This window comes from Tachyglossus aculeatus, chromosome 3 (assembly GCF_015852505.1).
Source record: "Tachyglossus aculeatus isolate mTacAcu1 chromosome 3, mTacAcu1.pri, whole genome shotgun sequence".
In the NCBI taxonomy this organism is placed as follows: Eukaryota; Metazoa; Chordata; class Mammalia; order Monotremata; family Tachyglossidae; genus Tachyglossus; species Tachyglossus aculeatus.
In genome coordinates, this window is record NC_052068.1 from 1,070,209 (window position 1) to 1,096,459 (window position 26,251).

The 26,251-nt window shown below is 46.0% G+C and overlaps 1 protein-coding gene across 1 annotated transcript in view; it reads left to right on the forward strand.

Moving 5' to 3' along the window:
• EDRF1 (erythroid differentiation regulatory factor 1) overlaps positions 1 to 26,251 on the forward strand; it is a 104,053-nt gene that overhangs the window by 10,097 nt on the left and 67,705 nt on the right. The window contains exons 3-6 of the mRNA XM_038743665.1: positions 7,656 to 7,722; positions 12,598 to 12,723; positions 16,352 to 16,476; positions 25,711 to 25,870. Coding sequence (XP_038599593.1) covers positions 7,656 to 7,722; positions 12,598 to 12,723; positions 16,352 to 16,476; positions 25,711 to 25,870 — 478 coding nt within the window. The remainder of the gene's footprint in view (positions 1 to 7,655; positions 7,723 to 12,597; positions 12,724 to 16,351; positions 16,477 to 25,710; positions 25,871 to 26,251) is intronic.

Below are 26,251 nucleotides of genomic sequence, written 5' to 3' on the forward strand. Positions count from 1 at the left end.
CTCTGCACACAGTAAGCGCTCAGTATTAATGATGTGCATTTATTCATTCATTCATTCGATCATATTGAGCACTTACTGTGTGCTGAGCACTGGACTAATACAATCTATCGTCTATCTATCTATTAAGCACTTAGTCCAGTGCTCTGCACACAGTAAGCGCTCAGTAAATACGATTGAATGAATCTATCTGTGTATGAGAGATTGCACAGATTTATTACTCTTTATTTTACTTGTACATACTATTCTATTAATTTTGTTAATGATGTACGTTCATTCATTCGATCGTATTTTCCTATCTGTGAGAGATTGCACAGTTTTATTACTTGTACATAATTACTATTCTATTTATTTTGTTAATGATGTGCATTAATTCATTCATTCAATCGTATTGAGTGTTTACTGTGTGCAGAGCACTGGACTAATGCAGTCTATCATCTATCTATCAAGCGCTTAGTCCAGTGCTCTGCATACAGTAAGCTCTCAGTATTAATGATGTGCATTCATTCATTCATTCGATTGTATTTATTGAGCGCTTACTGTGTGCAGAGCACTGGAGTAATGCAATCTACCATCTGTCTATTAAGCGCTTAGTCCAGTGCTCTGCACACAGTAAGCATTCAATAAATACTATTGAATCTGTCTCTCTCTGTGTATGAGAGATTGCACAGATTTATGACTATTTTTTTACTTGTACATACTTACTATTCTTTTTATTTTGTTAATGGTGTGCATTTATTCATCCATTCAGTCAGTCAGTCATATTTATTGAGCACTTACTGTGTGCAGAGCACTGGACTAATACAATCTATCATCTATCTATCAAGCGCTTAGTCCAGTGCTCTGCACACAGTAAGCGCTCAGTAAATACGATTGAATGAATCTATCTCTGTGTATGAGATTGCACAGATTTATGACTCTTTATTTTACTTGTACATACTATTCTGTTTATTTTGTTAATGATGTGCATTTATTCATTCATTCATTCGATCGTATTTATCTCTATCTGTGTATGAGAGATTGCACAGATTTATTGTACATAGTTACTGTTCTATTTTGTTAATGATGCACATTTATTCATTCATTCAATCGTATTGAGCGCTTACTGTGTGCAGAGCACTGGACTAATACAATCTATCATCTATCTATTAAGCGCTTAGTCCAGTGCTCTGCACACAGTAAGTGCTCAGTAAATGTGATTGAATGAATCTATCTCTATCGGTGTATGAGAGATTGCACAGATTTATTACTCTTTATTTTACTTGTACATACTATTCTATTTATTTTGTTAATGATGTGCATTCATTCATTCATTCGATCGTGTTTATCTCTATCTGTGTATGAGAGATTGCACAGATTTATTACTTGTACATAGTTACTATTCTATTTATTTTGTTAATGATGCACATTTATTCATTCAGTCGTATTGAGCGCTTACTGTGTGCAGAGCACTGGACTAATGCAATCTATCATCTATCTATTAAGTGCTTAGTCCAGTGCTCTACACACAGTAAGCGCTCAGTGTTAATGATGTGCATTGATTCATTCATTCATTCGATCATATTGAGCGCTTACTGTGTGCAGAGCACTAGGCTAATACAGTCTTATCATCTATCTATCTAGTAAGCACTTAGTCTAGTGCTCTGCACACAGTAAGCGTTCAATAAATACGATTGATTCTGTCTCTGTGTATGAGAGATTGCACAGATTTATGACTCTTTATTTTCCTTGTACATACTATTCATTTTGTTAATGATGTGCATTTATTCATTCATTCGATCGTATTTATCTCTATCTCTGTATGAGAGGTTGCACAGATTTATTACTTGTACATAGTTACTATTCTTTTATTTTGTTAATGATGTGCATTCATTCATTCAGTCGTATTGAGCGCTTACTGTGTGCAGAGCACTGGACTAAGCGCTTACTAGATAGATGCTAGACTGTATTAGCCCAGTGCTCTGCACACAGTAAGTGCTCAATATGATTGAATGAATGAATGAATGAATAAATGCACATCATTAATACTGAGCGCTTACTGTGTGCAGAGCACTGGACTAAGCGCTTACTAGATAGATGGTAGATTGTATTAGTCCAGTGCTCTGCACACAGTAAGCGCTCATTATGATCGAATGAATGAATGAATAAATGCACATCATTAATACCGAGCACTTACTGTGTGCAGAGCACTGGACTAAGCGCTTGATCAATAGATGATAGATAGTATTAGTTCAGTGCTTTGCACACAGTAAGCGCTCAATGTGATCGAATGAATGAATGAATAAATGCACATCATTAATACTGAGCGCTTACTGTGTGCAGAGCACTGGACTAAGCGCTTGATAGATGATAGATTGTATTAGTCCAGTGCTCTGCGCACAGTAAGCGCTCAATATGATTGAATGAATGAATGAATAAATGCACATCATTAATACTGAGCGCTTACTGTGTGCAGAGCACTGGACTAATACAATCTACCATCTATGTATTAAGCACTTAGTGTGTGCAGAGCACTGGACTAAGCGCTTACTACATAGATGATAGATTGTATTAGTCCAGTGCTCTGCACACAGTAAGTGCTCAATATGATCGAATGAATGAATGAATCAATGCACATCATTAATACCGAGCGCTTACTGTGTGCAGAGCACTGGACTAAGCGATTGATCGATAGATGATAGATTGTATTAGTTCAGTGCTCTGCACACAGTAAGCGCTCAATACGATCGAAAGAATGAATGAATCAATGCACATCATTAATACCGAGCGCTTACTGTGTGCAGAGCACTGGACTAAGCGCTTAATAGATGATAGACTGTATTAGTCCAGTGCCCTGCACACAGTAAGCGCTCAATACGATCGAATGAATGAATGAATCAATGCACATCATTAATACTGAGCGCTTACTGTGTGCAGAGCACTGGACTAAGCGCTTACTAGATAGATAGATGATAGACTGTATTAGCCCAGTGCTCTGCACACAGTAAGCGCTCAATATGAATGAATGAATGAATCAGTGCACATCATTAATACTGAGTGCTTACTGTGTGCAGAGCAGTGGACTAAGCGCTTGATCGATAGATGATAGACTGTATTAGTCCAGTGCTCTGCACATAGTAAGCACTCAATATGATCGAATGAATGAATGAATAAATGCACTTCATTAATACTGAGCGCTTACTGTGTGCAGAGCACTGGCCTAAGCGCTTGATAGATGATAGATTGTATTAGCCCAGTGCTCTGCACACAGTAAGCGCTCAATACGATCGAATGAATGAATGAATAAAGGCACATCATTAATACTGAGCGCTTACTGTGTGCAGAGCACTGGACTAAGCGCTTAATACATAGCTGGTAGACTGTATTAGTCCAGTGCTCTGCACACAGTAAGTGCTCAATACGATCGAATGAATGAATGAATAAATGCACATCATTAATACTGAGCGCTTACTGTGTGCAGAGCAGTGGACTAAGCGCTTGATCGATAGATGATAGACTGTATTAGTCCAGTGCTCTGCACATAGTAAGCACTCAATATGATCGAATGAATGAATGAATAAATGCACTTCATTAATACTGAGCGCTTACTGTGTGCAGAGCACTGGCCTAAGCGCTTGATAGATGATAGATTGTATTAGCCCAGTGCTCTGCACACAGTAAGCGCTCAATACGATCGAATGAATGAATGAATAAAGGCACATCATTAATACTGAGCGCTTACTGTGTGCAGAGCACTGGACTAAGTACTTAATACATAGCTGGTAGACTGCATTAGTCCAGTGCTCTGCACACAGTAAGTGCTCAATACGATCGAATGAATGAATGAATAAATGCACATCATTAATACTGAGCGCTTACTGTGTGCAGAGCAGTGGACTAAGCGCTTGATCGATAGATGATAGACTGTATTAGTCCAGTGCTCTGCACATAGTAAGCACTCAATATGATCGAATGAATGAATGAATAAATGCACTTCATTAATACTGAGCGCTTACTGTGTGCAGAGCACTGGCCTAAGCGCTTGATAGATGATAGATTGTATTAGCCCAGTGCTCTGCACACAGTAAGCGCTCAATATGATCGAATGAATGAATGAATAAAGGCACATCATTAATACTGAGCGCTTACTGTGTGCAGAGCACTGGACTAAGCGCTTAATACATAGCTGGTAGACTGTATTAGTCCAGTGTCCAGTCACCCAGCTGACAGTTGGCAGAGCCGGGATTTGAACCCATGACCTCCGACTCCAAAGCCTGGGCTCTTTCCACTGGGCCACGCTGCTTCTCTGATCATCAAGATTGGGTAGAGACGAAAGGGAGGCGAGGTGGGGTGTGAGGCGCTCAGAAAGATGCTTACTGGGTGCGGAGCACTGTACTAAGCGCTTGGGAAGTCCAAGTTGGCAACATCTAGAGACGGTCCCTACCCAACGGCGGGCTCACAGTCTAGAAGGGGGAGACAGACAACAAAACATATTAGAGAAGCAAAGAAATGAGAAGCAGCGTGGCCCAGTGGAAAGAGCCCGGGCTTTGGAGTCCGAGGTCACGGGTTCAAATCCCGGCTCCGCCACCTGTCAGCTGGGTGACTTTGGGCAAGTCACTTCACTTCTCTGGGCCTCAGTGACCTCGTCTGTAAAATGGGGATTAAGACTGAGCCCCCCGTGGGGCAACCTGATCACCTTGCAACCTCCCCAGCGCTTAGAACAGTGCTTGGCACATAGTAAGCACTTAATAAATGCCATTATTATTATTATTATCCTCGACTCCGCTCTCTTATTCAGCCTACATATACAGTCCGTCCATAACCTAATAATAATAATAATAATGATGGCATTTATTAAGTGCTTACTACTTTAGAGAAGCAGAGTGGCTCAGTGGAAAGAGCCCGGGCTTTAGAGTCGGTGGTCATGGGTTCAAATCCCGGCTCTGCCAACTGTCAGCTGTGTGACTCTGGGCAAGTCGCTTCACTTCTCTGGGCCTCAGTTCCTTCACCTGTAAAATGGGGATGAAGACTGTGAGCCCCACGTGGGACAACCCGATCACCTTGTAACCCTCCCAGTGCTTAGAGCAGTGCTTTGCACGTAGTAAGCGCTTAATAAATGCCATCATTATTATTATTAAGTCGCTTCACTTCTCTGGGCCTCAGTTCCCTCATCTGGAAAATGGGGATGAAGACTGTGAGCCCCCCGTGGGACAACCTGATCACCTTGTAACCTCCCCAGTGCTTAGAACAGTGCTTGGCACATAGTAAGCGCTTAATAAATGCCATTATTATTATCATTATCATTATTAACAAAATAAAATAAATAGAATAAATATGTGCAAAAAAAATAATAGAGTAGTTAATACGTGCAAACGTATACAGGTGCTGTGGGGAGGGGAAGGAGGTAAGGCGGCGGGGGAGGAGGACTGTGAGCCCGCTGTTGGGTAGGGACTGTCTCTATGTGTTGCTGACTTGGACTTCCCAAGTGCTTAGTACAGTGCTCTGCACACAGTAAGCGCTCAATAAATACGATTGATTGAGAGGAAGGAGGTGGCTGAGTGTGGGAAGGCCTCCTGGAGGAGGTGAGCTCTCAGTAGGGCTTTGAAGGGAGGAAGAGAGTGAGCTTGGTGGATGGGCGGAGGGAGGAAATTCCAGGCCAGGGGGAGGATGTGGGCCGGGGGTCGATGGCGGGACAGGCGAGAGCGAGGTACGGTGAGGAGATTAGCGGTGGAGGAGCGGAGGGTGCGGGCTGGGCTGGAGAAGGACAGAAGGGAGGGAGGAATGGCCTCCCTCTGCCCATCCGCCAAGCTCGCTCTCTTCCTCCCTTCATGGCCCTGCTGAGAGCTCACCTCCTCCGGGAGGCCTTCCCACACTGAGCCCCCTCCTTCCTCTCCCCCTCGTCCCCCTCTCCATCCCCCCATCTTACCTCCTTCCCTTCCCCACAGCACCTGGATATATGTAGATATGTTTGTACAGATTTATTACTCTATTTTACTTGTACATGTCTATCCTAATTATTTTATTTTGTTAGTATGTTCGGTTTTGTTCTCCGTCTCCCCCTTTTAGACTGTGAGCCCACTGTTGGGTAGGGACTGGCTCTAGAGGTTGCCAATTTGTGCTTCCCAAGCGCTTAGTACGGTGCTCTGCACACAGTAAGCGCTCAATAAATACGATTGATGATGATGATGAGAAGGAGAGAAAGGACGTGAGGTAGGAGGGGGCGAGGGGATGGACAGCCTGGAAGCCCAGGGGGAGGAGTTTTTGCTCGTAAAAGTTTTGGAGACGCCCTTGAGCCTCCCCCCAGGCATTCCGGGCCCCGGTGTTGGTCATTCATTCATTCATTCATTCACTCAATCGTATTTATTGAGCGCTTTCTGTGTGCAGAGCACTGGACTAAGCGCTTAAGGGCCTGGTTGGCCTCCAGGGCGACGCAGGTCAAATCAGATCGAACAGTCGGTGGTATTTGTTGAGCGCCGCCTGTGCGCAGAGCCCCGGTCTAAGCGCCCGGGAGAGTCCACCACGGCGGACAAGCTCCCCGCCCACACGAGTGGAAACACACTTCCATTCATTCCTTCAATCGTATTTATTGAGCGCTTACCGTGTGCAGAGCACTGGACTAAGCGCTTGGGAAGTCCAAGTTGGCAACATATAGAGATGGTCCCTACCCAACAGCGGGCTCGCAGTCTAGAAAGGGAAGACAGACAACAAAACAATCAATCAATCATATTTATTGAGCGCTTACCGTGTGCAGAGCACTGGACTAAGCGCTTGGGAAGTCCAAGTTGGCAACATATAGAGATGGTCCCTACCCAACAGCGGGCTCACAGTCTAGAAGGGGGAGACAGACAACAAAACAATCAATCAATCGTATTTATTGAGCGCTTACCGTGTGCAGAGCACTGGACTAAGCGCTTGGGAAGTACAAGTTGGCAACATATAGAGATGGTCCCTACCCAACAGCGGGCTCGCAGTCTAGAAGGGGGAGACAGACAACAAAACAATCAATCAATCAATCAATCGTATTTATTGAGCGCTTACCGTGTGCAGAGCACTGTAGTAAGCGCTTGGGAAGTCCAAGTTGGCAACACACAGAGCCGGTCCCTACCCAACCACGGGCTCACGGTCTAGAAGGGGGAGACAGACAACAAAACAAAACATGTTAATAGAATAAAATAGATAGAATAAATATGTACAAGTTAAATAAATAAATAGAGTAATGGGTGGGTAATAGACAAGTAATAGGCGATAATAGTTAATAATAGATAATAATATACTATATAATAATAATAGATAATATAATAGATAATAATAATAATATAATGATAATAGATAATAGATAATAATAGTCACCTATTATTCTAGGTGACTTCCATCGCGGAGTTGCTCCGCCCAGGACTCACATCGCGGTGAAGCGCGTATTCTATTTATTTTATTTTGTTAATATGTTTGGTTTTGTTGTCCGTCTCCCCCTTCTAGACTGTGAGCCCGCTGTTGGGTAGGGACCGTCTCTAGATGTTGCCAACTTGGACTTCCCAGGCGCTTAGTCCGGTGCTCTGCACGCAGTAAGCGCTCAATAAATGCGATTGATTGATGGATCGATCCGAGCGTTTTCCTCTAGAAACCCCGTTGTGACTCCTGGCCCCGTTTTGTCTTTTCTCCCCGTCCCCCCCCCCCACCAGTTTCGGGATGGCGTACGACTTCATCGACTCCGTCGGGAACGACGTGGACGTCGTGTCCGATTCCGAGGTACGTGGATTCCGGGTTCGGCGTGGCGACGAGCCGCCCGCCGGCACGTTGCCCGCTGTCGTAGGGCAGGCGGCGGGGCAGACGCGATGATCCGGAGAGAGGGTGAGGAGGGGAGAAAATGGGGTTAATAATAATAATAATAATAATAATGATGGCATTTGTTAAGCGCTTACTATGTGCAAAGCACTGTTCTAAGCACTTGGGGGGATACAAGGTGATCAAGGTGTCCCCCGTGGGGCTCACAGTCTTCATCCCCGTTTTACAGATGAGGTCACTGAGGCTCAGAGAAGTGAAGTGACTTGCCCAAGGTCACACACCTGACAGGTGGCAGAGTCGGGATTCGAACCCGTGCCCTCCGACTCCAAAGCCCGGGCTCTTCCCACTGAGCCACGCTGCTTGGGAAACAGTCGGACTCTATCAGGGTGAAATAACCGAATAAGTCACATCAGCCTTAGAGAAGCAGAGTGGCTCAGTGGGAAGAGCCCGGGCTTTGGAGTCGGAGGTCATGGGTTCAAATCCCGGCTCTGCCGCCTGTCAGCCGTCGCGCAAGTCACTTCACTTCTCTGGGCCTCAGTGACCTCGTTTGTAAAATGAGGATGAAGACTGTGAGCCCCCCAACTCGCCCGGTCTCTGATTCCCAACGTCTCATGGCCGACGGAACCGGGATGCAGGGAATGTGTCTCCCATCTCTTCATTCGTTCAATCGTATTTATTGAGCGCTTACTGTGTGCAGAGCACTGGACTAAGCGCTTGGGAAGTCCAAGTTGGCAACATCTAGAGACGGTCCCTACCCAACAGCGGGTTCGCAGTCTAGAAGGGGGAGACAGAGAACAAAACCAAACATGTTAACCAAAGAAAATAAATGGAATAAATATGTACAAATAAACTAAATAAATATAGAGATGGTCCCTACCCAACAGGAGGCTCACAGTCTAGAAGGGGGAGACAGACAACAAAACCAAACATATTAACAAAGTAAAATAAATAGGTATGTACAAGTAAAATCAATCAATAAATAGAGTAATAAATCCGTACAAACATATATCCATATATACAGGTGCTATGGGGAAGGGAAGGAGGTAAGGCGGGGGGGATGGAGAGGGGAAGGAGGGGGCTGAGTGTGGGAAGGCCTCCTGGAGGAGGTGAGCTCTCAGTAGGGCTTTGAAGGGAGGAAGAGAGCGAGCTTGGCGGAGGGGCAGAGGGATTGGGGGCATTCCGGGCCCGGGGGATGACGTGGGCCGGGGGTCGACGGCGGGACAGGCGAGAGCGAGGTACAATCAATCAATCAATCGTATTTATTGAGCGCTGACTGTGTGCAGAGCACTGGACTAAGCGCTTGGGAAGTCCAAGTCAGCAACATCTAGAGACGGTCCTTACCCAACAGCGGGCTCAGTCTAGAAGGGGGAGACAGAGAACAAAACCAAACATATTAACAAAATAAAATAAATAGAATAGATATGTACAAGTAAAATCAATCAATAAATAGAGTAATAAATCCGTACAAACATATATACATATACACAGGTGCTTTGGGGAGGGGAAGGAGGTAAGGCGGGGGAGATGGAGAGGGGGAGGAGGGGCAGAGGAATCAATCAATCAGTCATATTTATCGAGCGCTGACTGTGTGCAGAGCACTGGACTAAGCGCCTGGGAAGTCCAAGTCGGCAACATCTAGAGACGGTCCCTCCCCGACAGCGGGCTCACTGTCTAGAAGGGGGAGACAGAGAACAAAACCAAACATATTAACACAATAAAATAAATAGAATAGATATGTACAAGTAAAATCAATCAATAAATAGAGTAATAAATCCGTACAAACATATATACATATACACAGGTGCTGTGGGGAAGGGAAGGACGTAAGGCGGGGGGGATGGAGAGGGGGAGGAGGGGAGAGGAATCAATCAATCAGTCCTATTTATTGAGCGCTTACTGTGTGCAGAACACTGGACTAAGCGCTTGGGAAGTGCAAGTCGGCAACATCTAGACACGGTCCCTCCCCGACAGCGGGCTCACTGTCTAGAAGGGGGAGACAGAGAACAAAACAAAGCATGTTAACCAAATAAAATCAATAGAATAGATATGTCCAAGTAAAATAAATAAATAAATAGAGTAATAAATCTGTACAAGCATCTATACAGGTGCTGTGGGGAAGGGAAGGAGGTAAGGCGGGGGGGATGGAGAGGGGAAGGAGGGGGCTCAGTCTGGGAATCAATCAATCAATCGTATTTATTGAGCGCCTACTGTGTGCAGAGCACTGGACTAAGCGCTTGGGAAGTCCAAGTCGGCAACATCTAGAGATGGTCCCTCCCCAACAGTGGGCTCACAGTCTAGAAGGGGGAGACAGAGAACAAAACCAAACATATTAACAAAATAAAATAAATAGAATAGATATGTACAAGTAAAATAAATGAATAAATAAATAGAGTAATGAATCCGTACAAGCATCTATACAGGTGCTGTGGGGAAGGGAAGGAGGTAAGGCGGGGGGGATGAGGAGGGGGAGAGGAATAAATTAATCAATCGTATTTATTGAGCGCTTACTGTGTGCCGAGCACTGGGCTAAGCGCTTGGGAAGTCCAAGTCGGCAACATCTAGAGACGGTCCCTCCCCGACAGCGGGCTCACGGTCTAGAAGGGGGAGACAGAGAACAAAACCAAGCATGTTAACCAAATAAAATCAATAGAATAGATATGTCCAAGCAAAATAAATAAATAAATAGAGTAATAAATCCGTACAAGCATCTATACAGGTGCTGTGGGGAAGGGAAGGAGGTAAGGCGGGGGGGCGGATGGAGAGGGGGACGAGGGGGAGAGGAAGGAAGGGGCTCAGTCTGGGAACAGTGAGGAGGTGAGCGGCCCGGGCTCTTGCTGCTAAACGTCGCTGCTCCTCAGATCCATCCTTTTTGGGTCGGGGTCCACCGATCCCCCTTTGGCGTCCCGAGAGCCGGCTGGAGGAGAGTTCTTCTAGACCGTGAGCCCACTGTTGGGTAGGGACCGTCTCGATATGTTGCCAGTTTGTCCTTCCCAAGCGCTTAGTCCAGTGCTCTGCACACAGGAAGCGCTCAACAAATATGAATGAATAATAATCATAATGATGATGGCATTTGTTAAGCGCTTACTAGGTGCCAAGCACTGTTCTGAGCGCTGGGGAGGTTACAGGGTGATCAGGTTGTCCCCCGGGGGGCTCACAGTCTTAGTCCCCATTTTCCAGATGAGATAACTGAGGCCCAGAGCAGTGAAGTGACTTGCCCAAAGTCACCCAGCCGACAGTTGGCGGAGCCGGGATATGAACCCATGACCTCTGACTCCAAAGCCCGGGCTCTTTTCCTCCGAGCAACGCTGCTTCTCGAATGAATGTTATCAATCAATCAATCGTATTTATCGAGCGCTTACTGTGTGCAGAGCACTGTACTAAGCGCTTGGGAAGTCCAAGTTGGCAACATATAGAGCCAGTCCCTACCCAACAGTGGGCTCACAGTCTAAAAGAGGGAGACAGAGAACAAAACCAAACGTACCAACAAAATAAAATAAATAGAATAGATAGGTACAAGTAAAATAAATAAATAACTAGAGTAATAAATCCGTACAAACATATATACATATAAGCAGGTGCTGTGGGGAAGGGAAGGAGGTAAGATGGGGGGGATGTCTCCCCCTACTAGACTGAGCCCGCTATGCTGTGCGACCTTGGGCAAGTCACTTAACTTCTCTGAGCCTCAGTTCCCTCATCTGTAAAATGAGGATTAAGACTGCGAGCCCCCCGTGGGACAACCTGATCCCATTGTATCCCCCCAGCGCTTAGAACAGCGCTTTGCACATAGTAAGCGCTTAACAAATGCCATCGTTATTTTTTATTATTTATTGGGTAGGGACCGTCTTTAGATGTTGCCAACTTGGACTTCACAAGCGCTTAGTCCAGTGCTCCGCAAACAGTAAGGGCCCAATAAATATGATTGAATGAATGAATGAATGAATGAGAAGCCAGGTGGGCCCCTTGAGTGATCGATAGAGCCCACTGTTGGGTAGGGACCGTCCCTAGATGTTGCCATCTTGGACTTCCCAAGCGCTTAGTACAGTGCTCTGCACACAGTAAGCGCCCAATAAATACGATTGAATGAATGAATGAATAAATGAATGAATGAATGAATGAATGAGAAGCCAGGTGGGCCCCTTGAGTGATCGACAGAGTCCACTGTTGGGTAGGGACCGTCTCTATATGTTGCCAGTTTGGACTTCCCAAGCGCTTAGTACAGTGCTCTTCACACAGTAAGCACTCAATAAATACGACTGAATGAATGAATGAATGAATGAATGAATGAATGAGAAGCCAGGTGGGCCCCTTGAGTGATGGATAGAGCCCACTGTTGGGTAGAGACCATCTCTGTATGTTGCCAACTTGGACTTCCCAAGCGCTTAGTACAGTGCTCCGCACACAGTAAGCGCTCAATAAATACGATTGAATGAATGAATGAATAAATGAATGAATGAATGAATGAGAAGCCAGGTGGGCCCCTTGAGTGATGGATAGAGCCCACTGTCAGGTAGGGACCGTCTCTAGATGTTGCCAACTTGGACTTCCCAAGCGCTTAGTCCAGTGCTCCGCACACAGTGAGCGCTCAGTAAATACGATTGGATGAATGAATGAATGAATGAATGATTGAGAAGCCAGGTGGGCTCCTTGAGTGATGGATAGAGCCCACTGTTGGCTAGGGACCGTCTCTCTATGTTGCCAACTTGGACTTCCCAAGCGCTTAGTACAGTGCTCCGCACACAGTAAGCGCTCAAAAAATATGATTGATTGATCGATTGATCGATCGAGGCCGTCGACGGGCTGGCCGACTGATGGACCGACTTTCCTCTCCTGCTCTTCCAGAACATCAAAAAACTCCTGAAGATCCCGTACAGCAAGTCTCACGTCAGCATGGCGGTGCACCGCGTGGGCCGGACGCTGCTCCTCGACGAGCTCGACATCCAGGAGCTCTTCATGCGGTCGTCGCAGGTGGGCTGCACCCCCCCGGGGCGGCCGGGCGGGCGGGCGGGGGCCCGTGGTCTCCAACGTCAATCATTCAGTCGTATTTACTGAGCGCTTACTGTGTGCAGAGCACTGGACTAAGCGCTTGGGAAGTCCAAGTTGGCGACCTATAGAGACGGTCCCTACCCAACAGTGGGCTCACAGTCAATCAATCAATCCATCAGTCGTATTTATCGAGCGCTTACTGTGTGCAGAGCACTGTACTAAGCGCTTGGGAAGTCCAAGTTGGCGACCTATAGAGACGGTCCCTACCCGACAGTGGGCTCACAATCAATCAATCAATCATATTTATCGAGCGCTTACTGTGTGCAGGGCACTGTACTCAGCACTTGGGAAGTCCAAGTTGGTGACCTATAGAGACGGTCCCTACCCAACAGTGGGCTCACAGTCAATCAATGGTATTTATTGAGCGCTTACTGTGTGCAGAGCACTGGACTCAGCGCTTGGGAAGTCCAAGTTGGCGACCTATAGAGACGGTCCCTACCCAACAGTGGGCTCACAGTCAATCAATCAGTCAGTCGTATTTATCGAGCGCTTTCTGTGTGCAGAGCACTGTACTAAGCGCTAGGGAAGTACAAGTTGGCGACCTATAGAGACGGTCCCTACCCAACAGAGGGCTCACAGTCAATCAGTCAATCAATCAATTGTATTTATTGAGCGCTTACTGTGTGCAGAGCACTGGACTAAGCCCTTGGGAAGTACAAGTTGGCGACCTATAGAGACGGTCCCTACCCAACAGTGGGCTCACAGTCAATCAATCAATCAATCAGTCGTATTTATTGAGCGATTTCTGTGTGCAGAGCACTGGACTCAGCGCTTGGGAAGTCCAAGTTGGCGACCTATAGAGACGGTCCCTACCCAACAGTGAGCTCACAGTCAATCAATCAATCAATCAGTCGTATTTATTGAGCGCTTACTGTGTGCAGAGCACTGTGCTAAGCGCTTGGGAAGTCCAAGTTGGTGACATATAAGGACAGTCCCTACCCAACAGTGAGCGCACAGTCAATCAATCAATCAGTCAGTCGTATTTATTGAGCGCTTACTGTGTGCAGAGCACTGTACTAAGCACTTGGGAAGTCCAGGTTGGCAACCTATAGAGACAGTCCCTACCCAATAGTGGGCTCACAGTCAGTCAATCAATCAATCCTATTTATTGAGCGCTTTCTGTGTGCAGAGCACTGTACTAAGCGCTAGGGAAGTACAAGTTGGCGACCTATAGAGACGGTCCCTACCCAACAGAGGGCTCACAGTCAATCAGTCAATCAATCAATTGTATTTATTGAGCGCTTACTGTGTGCAGAGCACTGGACTAAGCCCTTGGGAAGTACAAGTTGGTGACCTATAGAGACGGTCCCTACCCAACAGTGGGCTCACAGTCAATCAATCAATCAATCAGTCGTATTTATTGAGCGCTTACTGTGTGCAGAGCACTGTACTAAGCGCTTGGGAAGTACAAGTTGGCAACATATAGAGACGGTCCCTACCCAACAGTGGGCTCACAGTCTAGAACAACTCTCCTGCCCAGCGAAACCAGGACTTTACACGCTTTCCCGGGGCCGGGGGTTAACGAGTCGCCCCTGACTCTGTGCTGACCGTCCGACCCCGGGCTGTTTGCGTTCTGCCTCTGCGGGGCGGGGGTCCCCGGAACGGGGAAGGCATCCATCGTTAAACCGGGCTGGGGAGCAGTCAATCAATCAATCAATTGTATTGAGCGCTTACTGTGTGCAGAGCACTGTACTAAGCGCTTGGGAAGTACAAGTTGGCAACATATAGAGACAGTCTCTACCCAACAGCGGGCTCACAGTCTAAACCACAGTGTTTCTCAATCCATCAATCAATCAATCGTATTTATTGAGCGCTTACTGTGTGCAGAGCACTGTACTAAACACTTGGGAAGTACAAGTTGGCAACATATAGAGACAGTCCCTAACCAACAGTGGGCTCACAGTCTAAATCACACTGCTTATCAATCAATCAGTCAATCGTATTTATTGAGCACTTACTGTGTGCAGAGCACTGGACTAAGCACTTGGGAAGTACAAAAGTTGGCAACATATAGAGACAGTCCCTAACCAACAGTGGGCTCACAGTCTAAACCACACTGCTTCTCAATCAATCAATCAGTTGTATTTATTGAGCACTTACTGTGTGCAGAGCACTGGACTAAGCGCTTGGGAAGTACAAGTTGGCAACATGTAGAGACAGTCCCTAACCAAAATTGGGCTCACAGTCTAAACCACACTGCTTCTCAATCAATCACTCAATCAATCAGTCGTATTTATTGAGCGCTTACTGTGTGCAGAGCACTGTACTAAGTGCTTGGGAACTTTCAGACTTTTTTAACTTTTAACTGTCTCTATATGTTGTCTCTATATGTCTAAACCACATTGCTTATCAATCAATCAATCGTATTTATTGAGCGCTTACTGTGTGCAGAGCACTGTACTAAGTGCTTTGGGAACTTTTAGACTTTTAACTTTTTAACTTTTGGGAACTTGGGAACTTCTCCCCCTTATTTAGACTGTGAGCCCACTGTTGGGTAGGGACTGTCTCTATTTGTCTAAACCACACTGCTTCTCAATCAATCAATCAATCGTATTTATTGAGCGCTTACTGTGTGCAGAGCACTGTACTAAGTGCTTGGGAACTTTTAACTTTTTAACTTTTGGGAACCTGGGAACTTCTCCCCCTTTTAGACTGTGAGCCCACTGTTGGGTAGGGACCGTCTCTATATGTCTAAACCACACTGCTTCTCAATCAATCAATCGTATTTATTGAGCGCTTACTGTGTGCAGAGCACTGTACTAAGTGCTTGGGAACTTTTAGACTTTTAACTTTTTAACTTTTGGGAACTTGGGAACTTCTCCCCCTTTTAGACTGTGAGCCCACTGTTGGGTAGGGACTGTCTCTAGATGTCTAAACCACACTGCTTCTCAATCAATCAATCAATCAATCGTATTTATTGAGCGCTTACTGTGTGCAGAGCACTGTACTAAGTGCTTGGGAACTTTTAGACTTTTAACTTTTTTTAACTTTTGGGAACTTCTCCCCCTTTTAGACTGTGAGCCCACTGTTGGGTAGGGACTGTCTCTATATGTTGCCAACTTGGACTTCCCAAGCGCTTAGTCCAGTGCTCTGTACACGGTAAGCGCTCAATAAATACGATTGATTGATTAAGTGCTTGGGAACTTTTAGACTTCTTTTAACTTTTTAACTTTTGGGAAATTGGGAGCTTCTCCCCCTTTTAGACCATGAGCCCACTGTTGGGTAGGGACCGTCTCTCTATGTTGCCAACTTGGACTTCCCAAGCGCTTAGTCCAGCGCCCTGCACACAGTAAGCGCTCAATCAATGCAATTGATTGATTGATTGATTGGGAAGTCCAAGTGGGCAACATAGAGAGACAGTCCCTACCCACCAGTGGGCTCCCAGTCTAAAAGGAGCAGCGCGTGTTTGGGCACGTGCCCGCGGATGCCCGTCGGGAGGAAGGGGCGGGATGGGATTTTCCGGTTCGGGATGGGATTTTCCGGTTCGGGAAAGCCGGGGCGGTGCCACTCGCCCTCCTCCCGCTGATGCCCGTCGGTCTCCGGGCCCCAGACGGGCGACTGGACCTGGCTGAAGGAGTTTTACCAGAGACTCATCGACCAGAAGTGGCAGAGAAAGAAGAAGAGCAAAGAGCACTGGTACCAGAAGGCCATCCTCTCCAAGTTCTTATATTACAGGTATTTGCCTCGGGTCAATCGATCAATCCTATTTATTGAGCGCTTCCTGGGTAGCCGAGCGGGTCTTTGGAGATGGCTTCCCCCTCCCACCTCCCCTCGCTTTTTTAATAGTAATAATGGCATTTGTTAAGCGCTTACTGTGTGCAAAGCACTGCTCTATCAATCAATCAACCAGTCAATCAATCAATCGTATTTATTGAGCACTTACTGGGTAGCCGAGTGGGTCTTTGGAGATGGCTCCCCCCCCCCCACCTCCCCTCGTTTTTTAAATAATAATAATGGCATTTGTTAAGCGCTTACTATGTGCAAAGCACTGCTCTATCAATCAGTCATATTTATTGAGCACTTACTGTGTGCAGAGCACTGAACTAATCCATCAATCGATCAATCAATCAATTGTATTTATTGAGCGCTTACTGGGTAGCCGAGGAGGTCTTTGGAGATGGCTTCCCCTCCTCCCCTCGCTTTTTGAATAATAATAATGGCATTTGTTAAGCGCTTCCTATGTGCAAAGCACTGCTCTATCAATCAACCAACCAATGAATCAATCAATCGTATTTATTGAGCGCTTACTGGGTAGCCGAGCGGGTCTTTGGAGATGGCTTCCCCCCCCCCCCACCTCCCCTCGCTTTTTTAATAATAATAGTGGCATTTGTTAAGCACTTACTATGTGCAAAGCACTGCTCTATCAATCAGTCATATTTATTGAGCACTCACTGTGTGCAGAGCATTGAACTAATCCATCAATCGATCAGTCGTATTTATTGAGCGCTTACTGGGTAGCCGAGGAGGTCTTTGGAGATGGCTTCCCCTCCTCCCCTCGCTTTTTTAATAATAATAATGGCATTTGTTAAGCGCTTACTATGTGCGAAGCACTGCTCTATCAATCATATTTATTGAGCACTTACTGTGTGCAGAGCACTGAACTAATCCATCAATCGATCAATCAATCAATTGTATTTATTGAGCGCTTACTGGGTAGCCGAGGAGGTCTTTGGAGATGGCTCCCCCCCCTCGCTTTTTTAATAATAATAATGGCATTTGTTAAGCGCTTACTATGTGCAAAGCACTGCTCTATCAATCAACCAACCAATGAATCAATCAATCGTATTTATTGAGCGCTTACTGGGTAGCCGAGCGGGTCTTTGGAGATGGCTTCCCCTCCTCCCCTCGCTTTTTTAATAATAATAATGGCATTTGTTAAGCGCTTACTATGTGCAAAGCACTGCTCTATCAATCATATTTATTGAGCACTTACTGTGTGCAGAGCACTGAACTAATCCATCAATCGATCAATCAATCAATTGTATTTATTGAGCGCTTACTGGGTAGCCGAGGAGGTCTTTGGAGATGGCTCCCCCCCCTCACTTTTTTAATAATAATAATGGCATTTGTTAAGCGCTTACTATGTGCAAAGCACTGCTCTATCAATCAACCAACCAATGAATCAATCAATCGTATTTATTGAGCGCTTACTGGGTAGCCGAGCGGGTCTTTGGAGATGGCTTCCCCTCCTCCCCTCGCTTTTTTAATAATAATAATGGCATTTGTTAAGCGCCTACTATGTGCAAAGCACTGCTCTATCAATCAGTCATATTTATTGAGCACTTACTGTGTGCAGAGCACTGAACTAATCCATCAATCGATCAATCGTATTTATTGAGCGCTTACTGGGTAGCCGAGGAGGTCTTTGGAGATGGCTTCCCCTCCTCCCCTCGCTTTTTTAATAATAATAATGGCATTTGTTAAGCGCTTACTATGTGCAAAGCACTGCTCTATCAATCATATTTATTGAGCACTTACTGTGTGCAGAGCACTGAACTAATCAATCAATCCATCAATCAATCAATCGTATTTATTGAGCGCTTTACTGGGTAGCCGAGCGGGTCATTGGAGATGGCTTCCCCCCCCACCTCCTCTCACTTTTTTAATAATAATAATGGCATTTGTTAAGCGCTTACTATGTGCAAAGCACTGCTCTGTCAATCAATCAATCGTATTTATGGAGCACTTACTGTGTGCAGAGCACTGAACTAATCAGTCAATCCATCAATCAATCAATCAATCATATTTATTGAGCGCTTACTGGGTAGCCGAGCGGGTCTTTGGAGATGGCTTCCCATCCCCACCCCCCTCACTTTTTTAATAATAATAATGGCATTTGGTAAGCGCTTACTATGTGCAAAGCACTGCTCTGTCCATCAATCAATCAATCAATCGTATTTATTGAGCGCTTACTGGGTAGCCGAGCAGATCTTTGGAGATGGCTTCCCCCCCGCCCCTCCTCTCACTTTTTTAATAATAATAATGGCTTTTGTTAAGCGCTTACTATGTCCAAAGCACTGCTCTATCAATCAATCAATCAGTCGTATTTATTGAGCACTTACTGGGTAGCCGAGCGGGTCTTTGAAGATGGCTTCCCCCCCGCCCCCTCCCCTCGCTTTTTTAATAATAATAATAATAATGGCATTTGTTAAGCGCTTACTATGTGCAGAGCACTGCTCTATCAGTCAATCAGTTGTATTTATTGAGCACTTACTGGGTAGCCGAGCAGGTGTTTGGAGATGGCTTCCCCCCCTCGCTTTTTTAATAATAATAATAATAATGGCATTTGTTAAGGGCTTACTATGTGCAAAGCACTGCTCTATCAATCAGTCAATCGTATTTATTGAGCACTTACTGCGTGCAGAGCAGTGAACTAATCAATCAATCAGTCGTATTTATTGAGTGCTTACTGGGTAGCCGAGCGGGTCTTTGGGGGTGGCTTCGCCCCCCTCGCTTTTTTAATAATAATAATAATGGCATTTGTTAAGGGCTTACTATGTGCAAAGCACTGCTCTATCAATCAGTCAATCGTATCTATTGAGCACTTACTGCGTGCAGAGCAGTGAACTAATCAATCAATCCATCAATCGTATTTATTGAGCGCTTACTGGGCAGCTGAGCAGGTCTTTGGAGATGGCTTCCCCCCCCCCCCTCGCTTTTTTAATAATAATAATGGCATTTGTTAAGCGCTTAGTATGTGCAAAGCACTGCTCTATCAATCAATCGTATTTATTGAGCGCTTACTGGGTAGCCGAGCGGGTCTTTAGAGATGGCTTCCCCCCCCCCCCCACCTCCCCTCGCTTTTTTAATAATAATAATGGCATTTGTTAAGCGCTTACTATGTGCAAAGCACTGCTCTATCCATCAATCAATCAATCATATTTATTGAGCGCTTACTGGGTAGCCGAGCAGGTCTTTGGAGATGGCTTCCCCCCCTCGCTTTTTTAATAATAATAATAATGGCATTTGTTAAGCGCTTAGTATGTGCAAAGCACTGCTCTATCAATCAATCAATCGGATTTATTGAGCACTTACTGTGTTCAGAGCACTGAACTAATCAATCAATCTATCAATCGATCAATCGTTTTTATTGAGCGCTTACTGGGTAGCTGAGCAGGTCTTTGGAGATGGCTTCCCCCTCTCACTTTTTTAATAATAATAATGGCATTTGTTAAGCGCTTACTATGTGCAAAGCACTGCTCTATCAATCAATCAATCCCTCCCCACCTCCCCTCGCTTTTTTAATAATAATAATGGCATTTGTTAAGCACTTACTATGTGCTCAATCAATCAGTCAATCGTATTTATTGAACGCTTACTGGGTAGCCGAGCAGGGCTTTGCAGATGGCTTCCCCCCACCCCCTCCCCTCGCTTTTTAAATAATAATAATGGCATTTGTTAAGCGCTTACTATGTGCAAAGAACTGCTCTATCAATCAATCAATCAATCCTATTTATTGAGCGCTTACTGGGTAGCTGAGCAGGTCTTTGGAGATGGCTTCTCCCCCCCCAGCCCCTTCGCTTTTTTAATAATAACACTGGCATTTGTTAAGCGTTTACTATGTGCAAAGCACTGCTCAATCAATCAATCGTATTTATTGAGCACGTACTGTGTGCAGAGCACTGAACTAATCACTCAATCAATCGTATTTATTGAGCACTTACTGTGTGCAGAGCACTGGACTAAGCGCTTGGGAAGTCCAAGTTGGCAACATAGAGAGATGGTCCCTACCCAACAGTGGGCTCAATCAATCAATCAATCAATCAATCGTATTTATTGAGCACTTACTGCTTGCAGAGCACTGTACTAAGCGCTTGGGACGTCCAAGTTGGCAACATATAGAGACGGTCCCTACCCAACAGTGGGCTCAATCAATCAATCAATCAATCGATCGTATTTGTCGAGCACTTACTGCGTGCAGAGCACTGTACGAAGCGCTTGGGAAGTCCGAGTTGGCCACCTATAGAGACGGTCCCTACCCAACAGTGGGCTCAATCAATCAATTGTATTTATTGAGCGCTTACTGTGTGCAGAGCACTGTACTAAGCGCTTGGGAAGTCCAAGTTGGCAACATAGAGAAACGGTCCCTACCCAACAGTGGGCTCAATCAATCAATCAATCGTATTTATTGAGCGCTTACTGTGTGCAGAGCACTGTACTAAGCGCTTGGGAAGTCCAAGTTGGCAACATATAGAGGCAGTCCCTACCCAACAATGGGCTCAATCAATCAATCAATCAATCAATCGTATTTATTGAGTGCTTACTGCGTGCAGAGCACTGGACTAAGCGCTTGGGAAGTCCAAGTTGGCAACATAGAGAGACGGTCCCTACCCAACAGTGGGCTCAGTCAATCAATCAATCGTATTTTTTGAGTGCTTACTGTGTGCAGAGCACTGTACTAAGCACTTGGGAAGTACAAGTTGGCAACATATAGAGGCAGTCCCTACCCAACAGTGGGCTCAATCAATCAATCAATCAATCGTATTTATTGAGCACTTACTGCGTGCAGAGCACTGTACTAAGCTCTTGGGACGTCCAAGTTGGCAACATATAGATAGAGACGGTCCCTTCCTAACAGTGGGCACAATCAATCAATCGTATTTAATGAGCACTTACTGCGTGCAGAGCACTGTACTAAGCACTTGGGAAGTCCAAGTTGGCAACATAGAGAGACGGTCCCTACCCATCAGTGGGCTCAATCAATCAATCAATCGTATTTATTGAGCGCTTACTGTGTGCAGAGCACCGTACTAAGCGCTTGGGAAGTCCAAGTTGGCAACATATAGAGGCAGTCCCTACCCAACAGTGGGCTCAATCAATCAATCAATCATATTTATTGAGCACTTATTGTGTGCAGAGCACTGTACTAAGCGCTTGGGAAGTCCAAGTTGGCAACATAGAGAGACGGTCCCTACCCATCAGTGGGCTCAATCAATCAATCAATCAATCGTATTTATTGAACGCTTACTGTGTGCAGAGCACTGTACTAAGCGCTTGGGAAGTACAAGTTGGCAAATATAGAGGCAGTCCCTACCCAACAGTGGGCTCAATCAATCAATCAATCAATCGTATTTATTGAGCACTTACTGCGTGCAGAGCACTGTACTAAGCACTTGGGAAGTCCAAGTTGGCAACATAGAGAGGCGGTCCCTACCCATCAGTGGGCTCAATCAATCAATCAATCGTATTTATTGAGCGCTTACTGTGTGCAGAGCACTGTACTAAGCGCTTGGGAAGTCCAAGTTGGCAACATAGAGAGACGGTCCCTACCCAACAGTGGGCTCAATCAATCAATCAATCGTATTTATTGAGCGCTTACTGTGTGCAGAGCACTGTACTAAGCGCTTGGGAAGTCCAAGTTGGCAACATATAGAGGCAGTCCCTACCCAACAATGGGCTCAATCAATCAATCAATCAATCGTATTTATTGAGTGCTTACTGCGTGCAGAGCACTGGACTAAGCGCTTGGGAAGTCCAAGTTGGCAACATAGAGAGACGGTCCCTACCCAACAGTGGGCTCAATCAATCAATCAATCAATCGATCGTATTTGTCGAGCACTTACTGCGTGCAGAGCACTGTACGAAGCGCTTGGGAAGTCCGAGTTGGCCACCTATAGAGACGGTCCCTACCCAACAGTGGGCTCAATCAATCAATTGTATTTATTGAGCGCTTACTGTGTGCAGAGCACTGTACTAAGCACTTGGGAAGTCCAAGTTGGCAACATAGAGAGACGGTCCCTACCCAACAGTGGGCTCAATCAATCAATCAATCAATCAATCGTATTTATTGAGCGCTTACTGTGTGCAGAGCACTGTACTAAGCGCTTGGGAAGTCCAAGTTGGCAACATATAGAGGCAGTCCCTACCCAACAATGGGCTCAATCAATCAATCAATCAATCAATCGTATTTATTGAGCGCTTACTGTGTGCAGAGCACTGGACTAAGCGCTTGGGAAGTCCAAGTTGGCAACATAGAGAGACGGTCCCTACCCAACAGTGGGCTCAGTCAATCAATCAATCGTATTTTTTGAGTGCTTACTGTGTGCAGAGCACTGTACTAAGCACTTGGGAAGTACAAGTTGGCAACATATAGAGGCAGTCCCTACCCAACAGTGGGCTCAATCAATCAATCAATCATATTTATTGAGCACTTATTGTGTGCAGAGCACTGTACTAAGCGCTTGGGAAGTCCAAGTTGGCAACATAGAGAGACGGTCCCTACCCAACAGTGGACTCAATCAATCAATTGTATTTATTGAGCGCTTACTGTGTGCAGAGCACTGTACTAAGCGCTTGGGAAGCACAAGTTGGCAACATAGAGAGACGGTCCCTACCCAACAGTGGGCTCAATCAATCAATCAATCAATCGTATTTATTGAGCACTTATTGTGTGCAGAGCACTGTACTAAGCGCTTGGGAAGTCCAAGTTGGCAACATCTAGAGACGGTCCCTACCCAACAGCGGGCTCGCAGTCTAAAGTCTTCTGTAAAGAGCGAAGCGTGCGGGCTGGCGCGGAGGAAGCCTCGTAAAGCCGCGCGGGATGACGCTTTTTAAAGGGCGTCCTGGGACCCGAGCACCGGGGTCAATCCGAGGATGCTTGAGCGGGAGGGCGTTGGGACCCTTCTCCCCATTTTCCAGACGGGGCAACCGAGGCCCCGAGAGGCTCGGCGACCGGCTCGCCCCCGGCCGCCTGGGCCGCGGGGCTCAGCGCCGTCCTTCCCTTCTCTTTTTAGACTGTGAGCCCACTGTTGGGTAGGGACCGTCTCTAGATGTTGCCAGCTTGGACTTCCCAAGCGCTTAGTACAGTGGTCTGCACACAGTAAGCGCTCAATAAATACGATTGATTGATTGATTGATTCTCTGTGAGCCCCCCATGGGGCAACCTGATTAACTTGTATCCCCCAGCGCTTAGAACAGTGCTTTGCACATAGTAAGCGCTTAATAAGTGCCAACATTATTATTATTATTATTCCCTTGCCTTCCCACACTGAGCCCCTTCCTTCCTCTCCCCCTCGTCATCCCCCCATCTCACCTCCTTCCCTTCCCCACAGCACCTGTATATATGTTTGTACATATTTATTACTCTATTTATTTTACTTGGGCATATCTATTCTATTTATTTTATTTTGTTAGTATGTTTGGTTTTGTTCTCCGTCTCCCCCTTCTAGACTGTGAACCCACCGTTGGATAGGGACCGTCTCTATGTGTTGCCAACTTGTACTTCCCAAGTGCTTAGTCCGGTGCTCTGCACACAGTAAGCGCTCAGTAAATACAATTGATTGATTGATTGATTCTCTGTGAGCCCCCCCATGGGACAACCTGATTACCTTGTATCCCCCAGCGCTTAGAACAGTGCTTTGCACATAGTAAGTGCTTAATAAGTGCCATTATTATTATTATTATTGTTATTCCCTTGCCTTCCCAGACTGAGCCCCTTCCTTCCTCTCCCCCTCATCATCCCCCCATCTTACCTCCTTCCCTTCCCCACAGCACCTGTATATATGTTTGTACAGATTTATTACTCTATTTATTTATTTATTTTACTTGTGCATTTCTAGTCTATTTATTTTATTTTGTTAGTATGTTTGGTTTTGTTCTCTGTCTCCCCCTTGTAGACTGTGAGCCCGCTGTTGGGTAGGGACTGTCTCTAGATGTTGCCAACTTGGACTTCCCAAGCGCTTAGTACAGTGCTCTGCACACAGCGCTCAATAAATACAATTGATTGATTGATTGATTGATTCTCTGTGAGCCCCCCATGGGACAACCTGATTACCTTGCATCCCCCAGTGCTTAGAACAGTGCTTTGCACATAGTAAGCGCTTAATAAGTGCCATTATTATTATTCCCTTGCCTTCCCAGACTGAGACCCTTCCTTCCTCTCCTCTTCATCATCCCCCACATCTTACCGCCTTCCCTTCCCCACAGCTCCTGTATATATTTGTACATATTTATTACTCTATTTATTTTACCTGTACATATCTATTCTATTTATTTTACTTTGTTAGTATGTTTGGTTTTGTTCTCTGTCTCCCCCTTTTAGACTGTGAGCCCACTGTTGGGTAGGGACCATCTCTAGATGTTGCCGACTTGGACTTCCCAAGCGCTTAGTCCAGTGCTCTGCACACAGTCAGCGCTCAATAAATACGATTGATTTATTGATTCTCTTCCCTTGCCTTCCCAGACTGAGCCCCTTCCTTCCTCTCCCCCTCTCCATCCCCCCCGCCTTACCTCCTTCCCTTCCCCACAGCACCTGTATATATGTTTGTAAATATTTATTACTCTATTTATTTTACTTGTACATATCTATTCTATTTATTTTATTTTGTTAGTATGTTTGGTTTTGTTCTCTGTCTCCCCCTTTTAGACTGTGAGCCCACTGCTGGGTAGGGACCGTCTCTCTATGTTGCCGACTTGGACTTCCCAAGTGCTTAGTCCAGTGCTCTGCACACAGTAAGCGCTCAGTAAATACGATTGATGATGATGATGATGATGATGATGTTGCCAACTTGTATTTCCCAAGCGCTTAGTCCAGTGCTCTGCACACAGTAAGCGCTCAATAAATGTGATTGATTGATTGATTCTCTTCCCTTGCCTTCCCAGACTGAGCCCCTTCCTTCCTCTCCCCCTCGTCATCCCCCCATCTTACCTCCTTCCCCTCCCACAGCACCTGTATATATATGTTTGTGCATATTTATTACTCTATTTACTTATTTTGCTTGTACGTATCTGTTCTATTCTATTTTGTTAGTATGTTTGGTTTTATTCTCTGTCTCCCCCTTCTAGACTGTGAGCCCGCTGTTGGGCTCTATATGTTGCCAACTTGGACTTCCCAAGCGCTCAGTCCAGTGCTGTGCACACAGTAAGCGCTCAATAAATACGATTGATTGATTGATTGATTGTCTTCGGCAGCATTAACGGCGATGGAGCAGCCCAGCAGGTCCCCGCGGCGGGCTCGGAGCCGGGGGCCGCTCCCGGCCCGGGCCGGGCGGGCCACTCCGAGGGGGCGTCGTGGCCCGCCCCGTTTGAATTGCCCTCCTCCGTGCCCGAGGACCCGAGCTCTTCCAATCAGGTAAGGGCCTGAAGGGCGGGGGGCGTCCTCCACCGCCGGTGGGGCTCCCCCAGTCATCATCATCATCATCAATCGTATTTATTGAGCGCTTACTATGTGCAGAGCACTGTACTAAGCCCTTGGGAAGTACAAATTGGCAACATATAGAGACAGTCCCTACCCAACAGTGGGCTCCCAGTCCCTTACTGGGCCCCTCCCAGTCCCCCCGAACACTTGTCCAGGCAATAAGTCCGATCCCGGGACGAACCTGGAAGCCGAGCGGAGAGCGGGTCCCCCCCACTCCCGGCATTCAGTCCATCAAATCAATCAATCAATCATATTTATTGAGCGCTTACTGTGTGCAGAGCACTGGACTAAGCGCTTGGGAAGTACAAGTTGGCA